This window comes from Haemaphysalis longicornis, unplaced genomic scaffold (assembly GCF_048455015.1).
Source record: "Haemaphysalis longicornis isolate Haplotype H1 unplaced genomic scaffold, Haemaphysalis longicornis Haplotype H1 scaffold_4, whole genome shotgun sequence".
NCBI lineage: Eukaryota > Metazoa > Arthropoda > Arachnida > Ixodida > Ixodidae > Haemaphysalis > Haemaphysalis longicornis.
Window position 1 is genome coordinate 1968460 of NW_027526361.1, and position 18534 is coordinate 1986993.

Here is an 18534-nt window from a genome sequence, read left to right on the forward strand (position 1 = left end):
TCAACTGCGTAAATATCATACATCCGTCAAAGTCGTGCGATGGTAGCAGCTTGGTGACATCTTGTGCAGAACAATCACATCTCTAATTCATGAAAAGTCAGTATTCCAGTTCGCTATTATGATATCTTTATATATCTATGATCAGCATGTTGTACTAGCCTGCTCTAGCGCGGTGCTAGAGGAAGGATACCGTATTTGCGCGATTCTAACGCACCCCAGATCATAACACGCATACAAGTTTTCGGAGAAAAACTAAAAAAAAAATAAACAAGAGGTGGTAGCTGTGCGAGTCCGCCTATATCATTCAGAAGTGATTTTTTTCTTTTATTACGCTCGACCGATAAGTGGTCATGCAAGCCCGATTCTGTAAGGCTGGCTTTAGCATCTTCGCCACAACTTTCCGGCAGTCCCGATTTTGGCGGCTGGAGACCAATGCCCGGACGCCGACTATACCGCGCAGGTGCACGTTCGTGGCAAAGCCATTTTATTTGACGCAGACAACTGTGCCAGCGAAAGTACCGTGTGGTGTATAACTTGCTTATCCGTGGAAGCGACTGCAGCAATTGAAACTGCAGCGGGGAACATCGAAAGTATTTGCGACTTAAAGTGCCTCAAACAATTTTTGACGGGACGGGCCTTTGGTTCATTCACTGCTGATTGATGAATTCCGCCCAGGAGTCTTCAAGATCTCGTAAACGTTGCTGATCTGGGCCGGTGAAGCCTTGCAGGATAGGCTCTGCTTAGCATGCGTCAATCGCACACTCCAGTTTCCGGGACGCCCAGTGTGCATGATGCTGCTCAGTTCCCCAATTGCCGACAAGTAAAATTACCTGGCACTTTATGGACGCTTCGTAGTGGTACCTCTTCGGAGCCGCAAAGAATGGAACGAGCGGCTGACTGAACCGCCGCCAGCACGTGCGACAGCCGGCTAAGTTATGCCATGGCCGCTTGCCGAGGGGAGTAGAGGCGGGACACGTCTGAACGCTTCCGCCCGTGGACCCGAACCAGAGTCCCCGTTTATTTCTCGCTCGTGGCTGGCGCCGCTCGTGGCTGCGCTCGTGGCCAGCACTCAACGGTGATGGCTCAGGCCCAGCGCTATCCTCCTTGGGGATTGTCCGTCGGCGGAAGCAGGCGATCGCTCGTGCTTGGGAACCAACACAAAATGCATGCACCGACATTTACTCGCGTGATGTTGACGGGTTGTTTTGGACTGGATTGAGTTAAATTTTGGGGGAGTTCGTGTATATAGACATACTGCTGGCCGCAATTACGCCATTTGCGGTTTTGAGCCCGATTTTAAAATGCGCACGCATTGGAAGGCTACTTTTAGAATAGAAGGTGTACGTTACAATCGTGCAAATACGTACGTTGCAGCCTGCTTAAGTTTTGCACAGCCTGTAACCTGGGACCTGTCTATGCGCTTCGGGTATCATCACGCCAGCGAAATTACACTGTGCTGCGACTAGCACATGATGTAAAAACAGCGCGGTAGGACGAAATACACGGGAAAGAAACCAGACAGGACGAGCGCTGATCACCGGTGTAGCGTCGCTGCCTTGCTCCGTCCGCTATCGACGCGGCGCAGAGCAGAGCGATGAAGTTCTCGAGCCGTCGAAAAGTTGAAGCAGCATTTATATACAGTATGTACAATAATAACAACAGCGTTACATGGCTCCCACGAAGGCGTCAGTACTCCTCCACTCGGTGCCGCCGAAGAATGCCGACGATAAGTGCCTCCGGGGTTGTTTTATACCCCCGGAAGTCCGTTGTGGCCCCGAGAAGTTCAAATCGCTCCAATCAAGACCCTCGCTGGCCGAAGTTTGAAATACAACGAATGGGGTCAAAGGGGTTGCGTCAGCCGAGCCGCCACGATGGGGAAAGGAGGGCGACGCCCACGCCGTCTCCGCGACGCCATCTCCAGGCGGGTGGCGGCCTGTCGGTTGCCGGTCGCCTGCCGGCTGTCGGGTGGCGGCCTGTCGGTTGCCTGTCGGCTGCGGCGCTCCAAGTCTGCGCCCGTCGGCTGCGGGCTGTTTGGTCCGGTTTGGACGAGGCGTGAATCGGCCCTGCTGTTGGCGCGTTGCCCCGTGCAACTAATTTGGGGCGGGGCGCTATGGCACAACAACTGCTGTAGCCAGCTGACGGGCACGTCCTCCGCACCTCGCTCACATGTGCGCGCACGTGCACGTTTTAGTTTTTCAGAGCATTGGGAAGAATTGTTATCGGGCTATCGCGAGGGACAGAGGGAGATTTGATTGATTGATTGATTGATTGATTGATTGATTGATTGATTGATTGATTGATTGATTGAAGGGTTTAACGTGCCGACGCAAACCAGGCAATGAGGCACGCCGTAGTAGAAAGCTCCGGATTAATTCTGACCACCTGCGGATAGTTAGCGCGCGCCAAAATCTCGTACGCACGGGCGTTTTTGCTTTTCGCCTTCATCAGAAAAGCGGCCGCCACGGCCGGGAATCGAACCCGCGTCCTCGTGCTCACCAGCACAACGCCTTAGCCACTCAGCCACCGCGGCGGGTGACAGAAGGATAGCTTCTTCAAACAGTGCACTTTCACATTCACCGTATGAAAGTATCCACCTCTTCCACATTCACCCTATTTCATTGTTTGTCTTGGCATTAACCCTAGCTGTTAAACATAAGAGACTATGTAAGACTGCTCCTGTTATCCGGACACAAGTTCTCACATTTTTCGGCGTGTGCGTCTGATGCTCATGCAATGCTGTGAAAAATTCATGGCGCGAGCCTTTACTGCACGGTTTCGGAGCAAACTCTAGCGGTATTTTTTTTATGTACAGTCGCTTCGAATGAACCCTGAAACAAACACGCACACACGGTTGGGGGGGCTGGGGTGATACAGGTAACCATTTAGCGCAGACGGCTTCCAGTGTCTGTCTCTCGCATCCCCCATGGTTTCCTCGCACTCAACCCCTCAGGACACAAAACAAACGCCAAGCAAAGATCCTCAGTCGTCAACTCAGTCAGGATAGCCCCTTCACCCCCCCCCCCCCCCCATAACGTGTTTCCGCACAGCCCTAAAGCACCTCTAAAAAACGTGAAGTTTTATTGCGAGCGATTTCTATGCAAATTCTACTGGTTCAAGAGGAGCCCGCTTGGCTTGTAGATCCAACCTGAAGATCGGCACAACTCGTCTAAAGATCCAGACCGTTCCCGTTCCATTCCGGAAAAAGGCGCCTAATTCAATTCCAATTCCAAATGTCGGTGCGTAGAGGTTTCGCGCATGTTACAGATTTCCAGGTGGTTTAGTTCAGCTATAGCCCTCCTGTACTGCACGGCTCGTGGCGTTCGTGTAGCTCGAGCGAGTAATTAAAGCTCCAATTTTAAATTAATAGGCAATCGTACCTATGTCATAACCGGATCCAAATTCATTATTAGAGCGAGTAAATTTGCTCAACGCCATGCTGACACGTAATAACGTCTGCTACTAAATTCTCGACGCTAACCGAGATTTTCTAGTATGCTACCTTCCTGTTGCTTTTGAAAAAAGAAAAAAAGTTCCACCTCAATAACGCATACGAGAGATTTCTGGCCACTTTCTCGGATCATCCTTAAGCAATTTGGGTTAACTTGAAATTTCCTGAACGAAAAAATAGCTCAATACCGCGAATAGAGAAGTGGGGCTGTGTGAAGGTGCTGTGGTGTGCGTTGGCGACCTCATATTCCACCGACAACATAATGGTCGAACCGACAGAAAACGTTATGGCCGCAAGCAGCTGTAGCTGTGCAGCATACATCTTCTGAGCTGTGTATGTTTAGCCCCGGCTCCCTAATATAAACACTTTGAAATTACCCACCGCCAGCTGTCAGCAAAGCCGACGTACGGGGAATACAGAAAAGGGGGTGATCAGCGTGTTGACGCCATGCATGCTCAACCATTTCTTTCCTCCATGATGCTTGCACTGAACCAGAACTGGCTTTATAGATAGCGACCTCGTGACACCTAAAGAGGGCGCGCTGCTCCGCCTTGGCAGCGCCGCCATCGGCTGCGCCGGCGTCCCGCGGCGGGAAAGCTCCGCTGCAGCCGTCTGCCCTACCAGCGTGCTGCATGGCGAACAGTGTAATCTAACCGGCTGGATTTCGCCGTATCGACTTTTATTGGCTCTAATTAAGATAAAGACGTACCATTTTACGACAGCGAGCACGTTTTGATTGATTGTAGGGTTTAACGCGCCGACGCAACGCAGGCGATGAGGCGCGCCGTAGTGGAGGGCTCCGGATTAATTTTGACCACCTGGGGATCTTTAACGTGCGCCGAAATCTCGTACACACGGGCGTTTTTGCTTTTCGCCTCCATCAGAAAAGCGGCCGCCGCGGCCGGGAATCGAACCCGCGACGTTGTGCTCAGCAGCGCAACGCCTTAGCCACTGAGCCACCGCGGCGGGTAGCGAGCACGTTTTCGACGTGTGCGAGGAACACGACCGCGCACAGTGCACCGTTGTCAAGGGTCGCGGCATGCGCCATGCAAGCGTAAACAAGGAGGCTTACGCCGCCACATCTCATGCGTGCAACCGTTATTACTTCGCTTTAGCTCTGTCTCCTTGTAAATTATCGCAGGTTAATGCGACCGATCAGCACAACTAGCCCGTCCGTCTTCGTCCAGCGAATACGAACGGTTCCTATCTGCGTCTTTCTACGTGGGAACCAGCGCGCGCTTTCTTCATAAAGATTGATCAATCAATCAGTCACAAATAAAGCGTGCTTCTGTTCTTCTAAAGCCGGCTGAACGGTTTGAGCGTTCGGCTGAAAGATATGCTCAACGAGAAAGACGTTTACTTCGCGCGGACGTCACCTTGAAAATCCCTACTACCGTGTTTTTCGGGCGTGCCATTTTTTCGTACACCCCGGGTTCAGATTTCTCGTTGCCGCTGACAGGTGTGAGCGTTGACATTTCGCTGTCGATATAAAAATGCTGAAGAAGCCTCCTTTAACAGTTCCCGCTCTTACCTTTCGCGCCGCTTATTGCTTCGTCATGCTTCAACAACTTGTTCGACCTTCCACGTTAGGTAGAAACCTGTACGCAAAGCCCCTACCAGCCAGCTGTCGCCAATACGGTCACCTTGTATACACACCAGGTGCCCCCGTCCGGGGAACCGGACGACGAAATGTCTAATGCACGTTTGTTTTTATTTATACCCGTAGTGTGACACGCGTCCTAAGCCAATGGGAAACGACGGCGCGATGACTTTTTTTTTCGCTTTTTTTTTCTGGCTTAAAAAAATAGTGCCAACCGAATGATTTTTCGCGTTTATTTTGTCTTATTTATACTATTGAACAAAAGAAGCTGAATATTGCTGTGCGTTTTATTACTCCTGTTGTACGCACACTATGAAACGAGTGGAATCCATGAAACGCGTTAACAAAAGTTTAACAGCTGTGGGCGGTTTCTGCGAACAACATCCCGGTGGGTGCGCGTTCGTTAAACGCCAGCCGGGTGCGATCTTTCGCCTGCCTATAGGTAGTAACAACTTCCCGTTAAAAAGAACTATTCGAGCACGAAATAGAGTCGACAGAAGGTGTTCATTTTCTTCAGGGCGAATCCTCAAAGAGTGAGCGCTATGGACAGAGAAAAATACCAAATAACAACGACTCAAGGCCGAGCAAACGCGAATACAGCGGAGTAATGGGGATCAGTCCCCATTCAGACCGGGCCAGAATACCAGTCGACGGGCCCTTGCTTTGCACTTATTTATGCCTAAATGACCTTCATGAATGCGACCCAGTATTTCAGCTCTCATAGCCTTACGGATGATGGCCTTTGTTCCTTTCAGGACAATCCCTTGAACTTCGGTCAACTCTGAGCTGAATGGTTTCAAGCAGCATTTTAGTTCTTCGCCGTTTCTCATGCAGCGCAGCACAGTTCGTAAATCTGGGTCAGCGGCTGTTGCTTTAGGTAGACGAGCAAACATTTTCTTGCTTACCAATTCTGAAGACACGCTTACTGCATGAACGTCGACACCATCCGTGAAGTCATCCATAGTGCCCGGTTCCAGTGGCGACGATCTAGATATTTTTTGTTTTTTTTATTGTAGGGTTTAACGCGCCGACGCAACGCAGGCGATGAGGCGCGCCGTAGTGGAGGGCTCCAGATTAATTTTGACCACCTGGGGATCTTTAACGTGCGCCGAAATCTCGTACACACGGGCGTTTTTGCTTTTACCTCCATCAGAAAAGCGGCCGCCGCGGCCGGGAATCGACCTCGTGCTCAGCTGGGCAACGCCTTAGCTACTGAGCCACCGCGGCGGGTGACGATCTAGACAACATATCAGCCAGGTACAGCTGTTTACTTGGGACAAAGTGAAGAACATAATGGAATCTGAGCAAGCGCAGAAAAAACCGCTGAAGTGGCGGCATGTCACCAATGGCCTTCGAAGCAATTGCTATTAGCGGTCTGTGGTCTGTTTCAATGACGAATTTGCGGCCGTATATGAAGTGAAAAGGCTTATCGCTTCCAAAAGTGATCGCCATTGCCTCTTTTTCGTACTGTGCGTATCGTTTCCCTTGTCTCGGTCATTGGACGGGACGCGTAGGCTATATACCGGCCGCCAATTGTTATCATAACGCTGAAGGACAGCCGCACCGATGCCGTTTTGGATGCGGAGCATCTTATAGTCTGAGCATGTCCCGCGTCGGCGTCCGCACTAACACTGCGCATGCGCAACACTCCTCCTTCCCTCTCTCCCACAGCTGCGCGATACTCCCGCCACTTCTCTCGTACCAGCTGCGTGCACTTCGCTTTCGCTTCTCCCGCGTTCTCGCTTCTGCTTTCGCGGCGCATACTCGGCGCTTGCGCATCTCTCCTCCTCTCGTCTCCTCTCCTTCAACCTTGAATGTAAATCGGGTAGCGCGCTGCGGGCGTTCAGTTCACCGCTTGCTGCGCTTGACTCCACTTGACTCCGTTCTTCCGATGAAGTGTGATGGAAGCAACAGTCCCGTCAGTTAGTGGGTTGGCGCAAGCAAGCGTCAGCACCACCCCACAAACTAACAGCAACGCTACGTCCACTGAAGACAAAGCTGCGCAGCGAAGGGCACGCGACGCTGAGCGCAAACGCTTCAAGCGAGCGGCGGACCCTCAGCTTCGTCGGCGCGAATGCTTGGCGCTTGCGCATCTCTCCTCCTCTCGTATCCTTTCCTTCAACCTTGAATGTAAACCGGGTAGCGCGCTGCGCGCGTTCAGTTCAGCGCTTGCTGCGGTTGACTCCACTTCACTCCGTTCTTCCGATGAAGTTCTACGAACACAACGGGAACACAACAGAACCCCGAGATGCTCCGCATCTACTCAGCGTTCCCTTCGGGAAGATGGGGCTCATTTTTTTTCGAAGCATCTGCGACGACCCTTATTTCCCTAGGAAGATCAAAAATGGCTAGCAACGGTGCAGTGCTCACTAAAGCGCGAACAGATTTCCATTCTCGGGAATGGTTCTCAGACCACTTGAAGGTGGCGAATTTCTTGAGGAGGCTTCCCAGGAGCGTCGTTATTTGCGCCAGATACGGTAAGTATTTACCAAAAAACTCCCACCTCCCCTCGAGGCAACCCCTGTGTAGATGCGACGCATAGGGGGTTCACGTTGCAGCTTTGGACAGCGGAGGAACGGCGCTGGAACGATGGAGCGGAGCGGCGCAGGCACCGCGTTTTATAGCGCGCATAACGGTGAGGGGACGCGCCGGCGCCAGTGCGTCTGCCGCGGCTATGACGCAACACAATCCAACACAATCCACCTTAATCCAATCCAAGCCAAGGCAAGCCAAGCCAAGCCAAGCCAAGGAGAGGAGAGGGGGTGAGCGGCGGAGAGCGCAGCTGGCGCGGCGAGGAGAATGGGGGAGGGGTGGACGCCGACAACGCCGACAACGCCGGATGGATGCAGGGACAAGGCGAGTGAATGAGATGCGTTCGCATCTAAAATAGTTGACGACCCCTAGCATTCTGTGGACGCCGGGTTTATCAACTGGTTGCGACATTTCGCTTAATGGTGTTGGCATTGCGGGGTTGGGTCTGATCCCGTCTTGGCTTATCAGGTCGCCCAAGAAGTGGATTTCGGTGACCCCGAATTTACACTTAGCAGCATTGAGCGTTAGACCGGCGCTCTTGGCCAACTGCAAGGCTGTGCGGAGGCGGGCGTTGTGCTCTTCCCTCGTGCTACCCCATATCAATATTATTCGCACTCCTGGAACCTGGTGGAATATTTCATTTATGGTTTTTTGAAAAACCTCAGGTGCCCAAGCGATAGTAGCCTTAGGAAACGCTAGCACCCAAACGGCGTGCCAATCGTGCACACCTTCGAAGTAGCCTCATCTAGAGGAATCTGAAAGTCCGAGTGCGCGTCGAGGCGAGAGAAAAACTTGGCACCGGTCAGCTCAGCCTCAATGTCTTCTCTCTTTGGCATGTGATAGTGCTCTCGTTTTAAGCACTCATTAATGCGTCTGGGGTCAATGCAGACACGCAGTTTACCATCTGTTTTTCTTGCGGCGACAAAGGGGCTCACCCAATCCGTCGGTTCGCTGGCTTACCACGATGCCTTCACGCTCCATGCGGTCCTGGAGAAGCGCCTGGGGCACCCGTCGTACCGGTTGGACCACCGGTGTTGCATCCTCCCACAGATCTATGTGGTACTGGCGTGCTAGACAGCCGATGCCCTGAAACAACTCGGGAAATTCTGTCATCAGTTGGGCGGTGCTGCTTGCATTCATTACGTCGACAGGACGAGAGACCTGTCCTAAGAATTCGCGCGTCGACAGCCCCAGGATGGCTTGGTTGCTCTTCTTAACAATGAAGAAGTCGAAGTAACCGCTGTGGCTGTTCGCGACAACTTCTAACGTAGTAACCCCGATATCCTTGATAGCGTCGCCACTGTATGAGCACAGAACAAAGGAGCTTTCCCTTAACCTGGACTTCGCTTTCAGGCTTTGGAACACAGACTGAGGCAACAAGGTGGCTTGTGAGCCTGTGTCAACCTTAAGAGACACTTGTTTGGAAGCCACTGTTGCATTGATCAGCCAAACCGCTTTGCTGCTAACGTTGACATCGAGGATGTCAAAGTCATCTTGCTCGTCGCGTACTTCACTGAATTGAGGCCCTTTCTTTCAGCAGGAAGCAAAGTGGTTAGCGCCCGGCACAGAAAACAGGTTTTGCCAAACGCTGGGCATTTTCCACGCTCGTGTGAACGATTGCGCCGGGAACACCTGAATTGTCTGCGTGCCTTAACATGTGCAATTGCATTCGCGGGTTCCGCCCTACATTCCTCGGCACATTCAGAACATTGTTCACACGCTGCACTTTTGGCCTGCCGGTGCATCTTGATCGGCGCTACTTCCTTCACCGTATCAGCCCAGGCATTATTTTGCTCAGCACATACTTCGTCTGCCTTACAAATGTCGTTTACTTTTTGTAGCGCGAGGTCTTTCACTTTGACCATTTTCTCGCGCAACTGTTCTCTCGTTTTCTCGGATTAACTGTTCGAAAGACAATCTGGTCCGTGACCATGGGGTCACTCAAGGTTCCCAAATTGCAGCTTCGTGCAAGCCTCCTTAAGTCCCGGGCAACATGCTCAAAGGGCTCCCCCTCCGCTGGCGTTCTTGAGCGGAAAACCTAGCGCTCGTATACCTCGTTCTGCTGCTTTCTCGTAACAGTTGCGTGATCTTCCTTGCTTTCGTTCTCCAAGAAGGCAAAGTTGTTGAATACCTTTAGCGCGTCCTCTCCGGCAACGCTGAGCCGGAGTGCTGTCTTGGCTGCCTCCGACCTCGGTTCTTTAGACGGCTCCGTTGACTGCAGGAACAGCTCGAAGCTCTGCTTGAAAAGGCTCCAGTTCTTCGCTGCACTTCTTCCCGAGAGCACCAATGGCAGCGGTGGCTTCAGTAGTTCCATCATGAAGGTTCACGGCGACGCCCCTCTTGCTGTTGTTACTGCCTTGGCGAGCGTAATCCCACTTCTGACACCATGTTCCGGCGTCCAGCAGTAAGCACGCAGCGTTGAAGCAACAAAAAGAAGAAAGTTTATTCGTGGTAGCGTGCCGGCATATATAGCGCGAGGCAGCTGCATTATCACAGCCAAGCGGTACAGAAACAGTGGTAAGCAAAAGGCAGATACAAGAGGCGCATGCGCAGCTAACACGATACAGACACACGCAGGGCGCCTTGTGTGTGTCCGCTCGCTTGTCCTTGTTCTCTTAGCGCTTTCATGTCCTACCAGCAGGCCCAAAGCAGCACTAATAGGATAACCTATCTATTAAAGTATCGTTTATGACTGCAGAACAAGTCAAACCATTTTTTTCTCCATTGAGGGTAAATGGACGCTCCCAAGACACGGCTAAATGCTTTGAGGAGCAAAGTAACCAGCACGGAAATGATTTGGCTCTAGACCATTCACGCCTGGTGGGAAATTACAATAATATCGGGCCGGTAATTTTTGAGTTACCCTCGTAAATACAGCATAATTTCCATCTCATGTACCCACTGGAGTAAAGTGCGTTCTTGAAGGCTGCGTGAAACAGCGTGCAATTATTTCTACTCTACTTTTCAGAGAAAGGCAGGGAGTAAACATTCTCGACAATCTACTGTCACGGATGGAGCAATACGCCAACAACTTGGAAAAACTAGTGGACGAAAGAACGGCAAGCTATCTCGAAGAAAAAAGAAAGGCCGAGGATCTCTTGTATCAGCTTTTACCTCGGTAAGCCCGACTTGTTCAGAGTATACAGTTGTAACTATCTTATACGGTGGTAAATTTTTCCCGAGAGGACTTCTGCGTTTTAGACTACTTGACTATTTTACAGTACGACTACACTAATTGCGGCAAGCAAGCAGTCATAGGGGAGCGTTCGTTAAAACTTTTCCCAGTTATAAACTGGTCTGTGAGCTTACGCGTCCGGTCGCAGTGTAGAACGAGAGTAGTGGCTTCCACGGGTAAACTGATCTGCTCCGTATAACATACGACGAAAACGTTCCCCTTCCGCCCCCTGCGTAAAAAGGGCTCCTCATGTTGCCAGCTGTGATGGCGAAACCCGTATGGAGCTGCTGTGGGTAGTATTTTAATTAAGCGAGCTTATTACTCCAGGTGCAAACCCAGGTGCAGGAAATGGCCATGCAGTAAGGGCACTGCGATAATCGGACTAGTTGTCTAGCCGCAATATTGCTAATAATCGTTTGGCATACTGCTCGTGATAAAAAAAGGGGTAGCCGTGTCATGTGACTGTTAGGAGTTGTGAGAACCGCGCACGTAGGTAGATACATGTAAGAAATTATACGTGCTTTGAGTCGTTAAAATTGACGTGATACGGCACAGCTGAGCGCATTTTTGTCCGTAATTTGTGAATACAGCTCTTTTACCCTCATGTGTCATTTTCTTTCAGGTCCGTGGCTAGTCAACTGATTAAAGGACAATCTGTAACGGCAGAATCCTACGACAATGTGACAATTTACTTCAGTGACATTGTCGGTTTTACGTCTCTCTCCGCACAGAGTACACCAATGCAGGTGAGTGTACCATAGACACCGTTCTGCACGAGACGCGGTAAGGCAGCCGTCTTGTTTCACTGCTTGGCAGTGCCCTTGCCGTGAAGTACGCGGCAGCGTGAGATACACGAAAGGGGTAATGAGATTGTAGAGGGCGCAATAATCCGACACAGGAAGCAGGACGGACACAATCAGAAAGAATAATGGCAATGATCAGGCAACACAAAACATGGCCTTTGCTTGAGCAAAAGCCTGGAGGCTCCTGGCGCATACGAGCGAACCGTGGGAGTCACTCTCACTGCCGACAAATAGAACCTTTACTGCTACGATCATGTCAAAGTCATAAGTACCCAACGCTCCCCTTACTGTTTTCGCTGGCTTACGCATTTCTGCTAACGGCCATGCAGTTTTCTGGATGACAAAAGTAATCCTAACTCACTTTACGTCTTAGCAGCTTCACGACAACATCTGATGCACCAGGGACTATTTTAAATTGCTTTAAATCTTTTCCGATAAAGAGGCACTGCGGTGGTTAAGACCCCGTTTCAAAGTTTTGCTTTCAGCGAAGAAACGACTGAACGAGAGCTACGCTTAACGGAAGCAAGAAAACAGTTAAACCTTATGTATGCCTACATTTAAAAAAAAATGTGGTTCTCTTTGTGTTCCTCTATTTTCTTCTGTCCATTTTCGTGGTTGGCTAACATCAGAAGTTTTTCACTGCTCTGTGCTTCTTTTCCTGCGTCCGAGGCCGGACCGCTGTAAATCTTAATCAAGAACTACATGCTCCTTCTCTGGTTATTAGTGTTTCTTGCTCCCGCCGGTACCGCGCCCTGAATGGGGAACCCGCAACGTAGTCGCTAACTGCACTTCCGGCACGTTGTCTTTTTGTTTCCTTTGCTGTTACGCAGGTCGTCGACCTTCTAAACGACCTTTACACTTGCTTCGACTCAATCATCGAGAACTATGATGTTTACAAGGTGAGTGTAGTGTTACGCAGTCCTAGGGCGAAAACAACATGGGTCCGCTCCTGCTGGTTGCCCTGGAAATTCGCGAAGCCCGCTTCGTGGAGCTTCCTATATTTTTCCGCTTATAAGTCGTGTGGGTTCAGCTGATGATGAGCACGCGTCGGACCCACGTACGTTGGACCATAGTCACGCTTTGAGGTCTAGCGTCGTAAACCGGTACTCTGAGGTCGACGTGCAGCGAGTGGGACGTCGCATGGATTAAGGCTAAACTTGAAAATACCTTACGCAAAGCACACGTTGGGCCTAATGTCCTGCTTTGAGGTCGAACGTCCTCAACCGGCGTTCGATTGAGAAAGTACTACTAGATCAAGCGGAGGGCACAGGTTAACGCCATTCGCCCTCGAAACTAAATGTTGGGCTTAAGTCGGCGCATACACAATGGTGGTGCTGTTAACGCATACAAAGTTATACGCACGCCCAATAATGTACAGCGCTGGATAAGGTCGATGGTTGGACGGCATACAGTGTGGTCAGGTAGCATAATACAAAAGAGGGAACATAGGGCACTGCCCAAGTTTGGCTTGGTCACTTAGTGTTTCGTGGTCACTTGGTGTTTCATCGTTTCGACAGCGCTATTTAAATTTGGTGTACCAAGCAACTTCAGAATCCATCCACCAATCAATTGCATTCCGGGCAAACATTAGGAGACTCTGCCGTAAGAAACCAGTGTGTGCACTGTGAAGCCTGTCTACCGAAGTGTTACCGACAGCGGCTGGTATGTCTTCGGGAAGTCTGCACCCCTAATAGTCCTCCAGCTAGATTAGACTGCAAACTAGTGCGGTTTAATTGGGCTCCGAGGAAGCAGGCCCAGCTGCAAAGCCTGCAAATGCCTCGTTCCGCCAATCTGACATACAATGAACCGAGGTCACGGCTTGCGTAAAAGGGGAAAGAGCAAAGGCGCGTGCCGTCAGAGAACGTGCACGTTCGCTGCGGCCTACAAAGCTGGCTGTCGCGGGCCAAACTTGGGCTTCACTGCGCAGTTCACCGAGCAGCGTCTGTGTGTTGCGTGTGGTGCAACTGCAAGTGCGGGGGTTGCTGCTACAAAAGCGGCTGCCTGACGGCCACATCGCGAGAACCAAGCTCTTAGCAAAACACATTGTCGACCAAGTTGGTACACAATGGGGATAAAATCGGAGCACCATAGCTTTCCTCCGATTTTTACTGCGAAGAAGTATTATGTCTAACCCTCCAGTTTTCATCCCTGTGAAGCCGCTTTACTCGGCGCTGCTTCGGCGCTCTCGCCACCGCCGACACCGCTTTCACAACTATTCCCCTGGCCACCACCGGTGCATCTTTCGCAAACAGCACAGTTGGCTGTTAATGGCGGTAGCGCCCGTACCAGGCGTTACATAAGCAATTTGCCCGCTTTGAACGCCGACTTGAGCCCATAATTCTTCAGCATGAGAGGCTTTGCGCACCACATTTTCACCCGTGTATTTCACGCCTAAGCACGCGCCCATCACCGGTTGTTGGTTTACAGGTGCACGGATCGGGTGCGGAAGCAGGGGGCGTGCATGCACAGCTAGCTTCATACCGCTACCGATGACACGCACGTTTGCTGGCAGAAAAATTTAAACGGGGAAGCCTCGGGGCACAATGCGAACTGTAAGCTGTCCTGAATGGTCGGGTGGTTTGAGTTGGTGGACTATACAGAAAGTGAAATGCCTACGACGCGAGAGGGAAACGGACAACCGCATGTCTGTCCACTAGAATAAAGCCCGGGTCCTTACAAGTGTTCTCTCCGTATGGGACAGAATTGTGTCGTCGCTAGGAGTATACAGCGGGCATCGAAGGAGCGTCTGCCGGAACAGAAGCGCGAATGGGTGCAAAAACAACATAAAGTCGCTGCCGCCACCGTTACCGTATCACGTTCCAGCTCGTCGAGAAGCTGCGAATCCCTCCAGGATGAACAGCAACTTACCAGCTTGGAACGCCGACGGGAGCCAATATTAACTTGTTCAGCTTAAAGGAGCCATGAAGAGAAAATACAAGTTTGGTTCATTCGAAAGATTGCCTCGTTAGAACCATAACGACACCACTTATAACGCAAACTTCGCTCAAAGAAGCTACATAATTAGGAAAAAAGGAAATGACCATGCGACCCACCAGCTCATTTTCCGCAACAGAACCTGTGATGTCACTTGGGAATGCTCTGCGATTGGCGGAGGCCGGCAAAAGCAAACGCATGTTAGGCAGAGCTTACAGTTTGCATAGCGAGCTAAATGCCCGTGAAACATACTGCACATTCTTTTTATGACAAAGAACGGTGGAGTAAACGGTTGAAGGTCCGAACGAACACGCAAGCGTGTGCGCCAATGCGTACGAAACTAGCGCCGACCGAGCTCGACATCTCGCCGTCGCGCAGACGAATTTTCGGGTTAGAGGCTCTTCGGGGCCAACGAACCGTTCCAGCACGCACAGCCGCGACCTTGCTTCGTATCGTAATCCCTTCACAGGAGGTTGGCCGTCATATCGCCAACCAGCAAAGGTAAAAATAGAAACGAGGGGAGTAAGGAACAGCAAGAAGCGACGAGATAGTGCCAGTCGTCGCGTAAGTTTCGAATGGTGTTGGCTTGCTGCTGTCGTTACGAGCTCGTTTCTAGTTTACAACCACTGAAAACTTCAGTTTGTTCGAGTACTTTACAATGAAATTTCGTTGCTGCGTTTTGAAATGCCCATGTAGTACGGGCAAATCGTCGAGGGAGTGCGACATCCCCGCCGGTGAGGAGATCTCCTTTCATGTGCTGCCCAACGACGAACCTAGGCGAAGCAAGTGGCTACGTTTTGTGAACTTTGCAAACGGAGGAGAAAGAGAGCTAAAGGAAGTACGAGTGTGCTCGCTTCATTTCCGAGGAAGTGATTACGGCAGGGACCCTTACGTTAGCTCACTCCTGGGACATGCTGGCGCTCGTCGCCGACTTCGTCAAATCGCTCTGACCTTGGGGAAAAAAAATGCCGTAAACACCGCGCATTGACGCTCGTATCTTTCTGGTCAAAGCAGAGAGCTCTCTCGAACGGCTTTCCATACACGACACCGGCCAACTGACATAAGTGATACTGCTACTGAAACTGAACTATTATTAACCGTAATCAAAATACGGCACATACGTACCAGTCTATATTCGTCCGTCGCGACGGGGCTGACGAGGCAGCGGTGCCGACGGCTGGGCGTTCGTCTGTTGTGGCTATCGCGGAATGGTCGCTTTCCCGTCCACCGCGTATCCCACAACTCTTGCCGCTCGTGCACTTAGAAGCATTGAGCGTTTTAGTGGTGTGAGGTTGTTAAATGCAAGCCCGAGCTCCTCGGCGAGAGTTTTGTTCTCCGGATCAGGCGATTCCATGACTAGGGCTGCGGGTGCACTAGGTTTTACTAGTATTTTTAAAATGGCCGCCGTCTCGATCGACTCCCGCGTGTGGGTGCTATATGGAGTCGACAAACTAAGTATCTGTTTCATGGACCGGCTCTATGACGCCATTGTACACGTCACGGAATGTTCAATTTTAGCGGGAGATTTAAAATTTTGGCTTAAATTGCCTTATTTCTCAGTGAATAAAGCATCATTTGCTTCCGGGAAAGCGCTTGGGGTACTATGAAACACCTAATCTTTCGAATAAAACAAACTTTTGTTTTCTCTTCATGGCTCCTTTAAAGGGCTTTCAGAACGACATTTTCGACGGCGTCTTTTATTTTTAAGCGCGCGCACATAACCGTTTGTAGGTTTATGCAGCCACGGGTTCGGAGTGGAGTTAAATGTCTGTGTATGTAGTAGGGGGTGTGGGGAGGGGTGCACATGCAGTTGTAGCTTTCATGGTTGAAGCGGTTTCATCGTTTAAACGGTTTCAACTGGAGGTTTTAGCTAGCGGGAGGTTCACTGGGCTAAGTGCTGATTGCTCAATCGCGAATCACGAACTTCATTTGTTTCGTGCATTTCGCGGACTGCGTCCAGCTTCGCAGGTGATGCTTTTTCAAAAAGTGGAAGGGCACTAATTTGTTTTTATTTACTTTTTTTTCCTTTGCGCACGCTTCCACTGATTAGACATGTATGTATACGAGACGATGCTTCAAATTAAAACCAGTTGCGGCTGAGCGCTTGTGGCGTTGTATTTCTCTTGTTGTCTCAGTCGCGTTTATCGCCTAATTTTACCGCCAAACTTGGCTTTATAGATAGCGAACTCCGGAAAGAGCGTTGTGTGTGTCTGTGACGTTCGTGGTGTGTGCACAATCTAGAGGGAACGCTGTTTTGACCGTTATCGCTTTTAGTATAAATAGACCCCGCCCAAGCGCTGTAGTTTTATTCCTGTTTGAGCAGTGAATCAAAACTGTCACTCTGTTCGAGTCCTGTAATGTAACTCGCCCGTTGGGGCATTGTTCTTTGGCTTCGGCTCATCTCTCGCTATGAAGTAAACAGTTACGTTAGCCTACGGCTTCTGGACTTCTTCACGGCTGCGACAGCGGCTGGCCGCTCGCTTCACACCACGCTACCACACGTATGTCAGAGGCGACGGAGCTCGGCTCGGGTCGGCCTTCCCGTACGCAACAGCGGGCAAGGCCCGCGTCGGGAGGGAGCTCGCCGCTCTACTCTCCTCTCTCTGTTCTGTTCCTTCAATCCCTCTGAAAACACCAAACTCGGTTTTACCAACAAACCCCGCCCACAAAAGGGACGTCACAACTTGAGAGTGAGGATGGCTCATTCATTAGCCCACACTAGGCCACTGATTGGTCGCCGTGACAATCAAAGCTAGGTGGATTCAAAATGTTCACGTGACACACCTCTCACTCTCATACCGAAATCCAAAGGTATTCCGCAAAACACAGACCTAACGACAGGAATCGGCTCTCGGGCGACACGTCTTAAGTATTGTCATACCATGCGCGGATATGTTTGTGCTCCGCGCCGCCAGAATTCCTTTCCTTTGTTAACATGTGGAGTTCCTAACAAAGCCCGTTCGCTTAACCCATTGACGCATACCAGCCGCCGTGTCGCCAGTTTCAGACGCGTGACGAACGGAGTAACTTTGAGCAGTGCAACTATCACATACAGAACGTCTGGTGACTTCTTCCTAAGTGTGACCCAATGTATGACCCCTTGACCGACCTTGAGCTCCCGTCCGCTTCGGGGATTTTCGTGGCGGTAATCCTTCTTCTAAAGCTTTACATCGCATCCAGGTGTTACGGAGTGACCGACGCGTTTGTATGCGTCGTCTCCGGACCCGCTCGCCGGATGGACACAAAAGCGCGGCGAATAACAAAAGCCTCCGCGGTTTCTCCCTACGCCCCTCACGCCAACTCAGCTCGGTCGGCGGGGAAACAAAGACAATACAGGTAAACAAGCTACCCCAGCGAAAGATAGCTGGGCGGTTTTAATTAACAAGTGAGGGGCCCGAACGTAACAGGGGGCTTCTGAGAGGAAAGACTTAGCAGGACGGGTGGGCCGCTTACCTTGTAAAGCAGAACGCAATCGCCGTAATTCCTTACGCGCGCACCCTAATGCTACACTTGACGCAAATCTGCGGCCGGGTCACGGAGCAATTATTTAGCTTTGACTGCCCAGCGTGCAACACATGTTGCCACGTAAAACTGGCGCGAAACAACTTTGTGGCTACGGAATTTCCAGATCAAAAGTAGTTCTGCTTGGTACGATGCCACTAACATTTTTTTACAAGTTATCTAAATTAGTTTACTGCAGCTTTAAGCCCGTTCTACGCGGTGCGAATTTCGCCTGCGAATTCGCAGCTGCGGCGCCGCTCGAGCAGCAAAACGGTCAATTTTTCACTGCTGCGACAAATTGCAAATGCCAAGCGGTGTTCACCGGAGACGTTCGACTGTTCTAAATATTTGGCTATTTGCCACTGGGAATACACCGTTTCGCCGCACGAGCGGCGCCGCAATTGCGAATTCGCAGATGAAATACCCACCGTGTAAAACGGACTTTACACGCAAAATACTCCTCGGAGCAGTCTTAAAAGTGACATGTGAACTTAAAAAGCGTAAACCAAGAGCGCAGGTCTGTGAACCGGCAAAATAAATC

General features: G+C 50.8%; 2 protein-coding genes across 2 annotated transcripts in view; one reads left to right on the forward strand and one right to left on the reverse strand.

Moving 5' to 3' along the window:
* LOC144178108 (atrial natriuretic peptide receptor 1-like) overlaps positions 1–18534 on the forward strand; it is a 267231-nt gene that overhangs the window by 214478 nt on the left and 34219 nt on the right. Inside the window, exons 16-18 of the mRNA XM_077705645.1 lie at positions 10549–10698; positions 11378–11501; positions 12389–12457. Of these exons, the coding sequence (XP_077561771.1) occupies positions 10549–10698; positions 11378–11501; positions 12389–12457 (343 nt within the window). The remainder of the gene's footprint in view (positions 1–10548; positions 10699–11377; positions 11502–12388; positions 12458–18534) is intronic.
* Positions 1–18534, reverse strand: part of LOC144178110 (uncharacterized) — a 191756-nt gene that overhangs the window by 149995 nt on the left and 23227 nt on the right. The gene's annotated exons all lie outside the window — the stretch shown is intronic.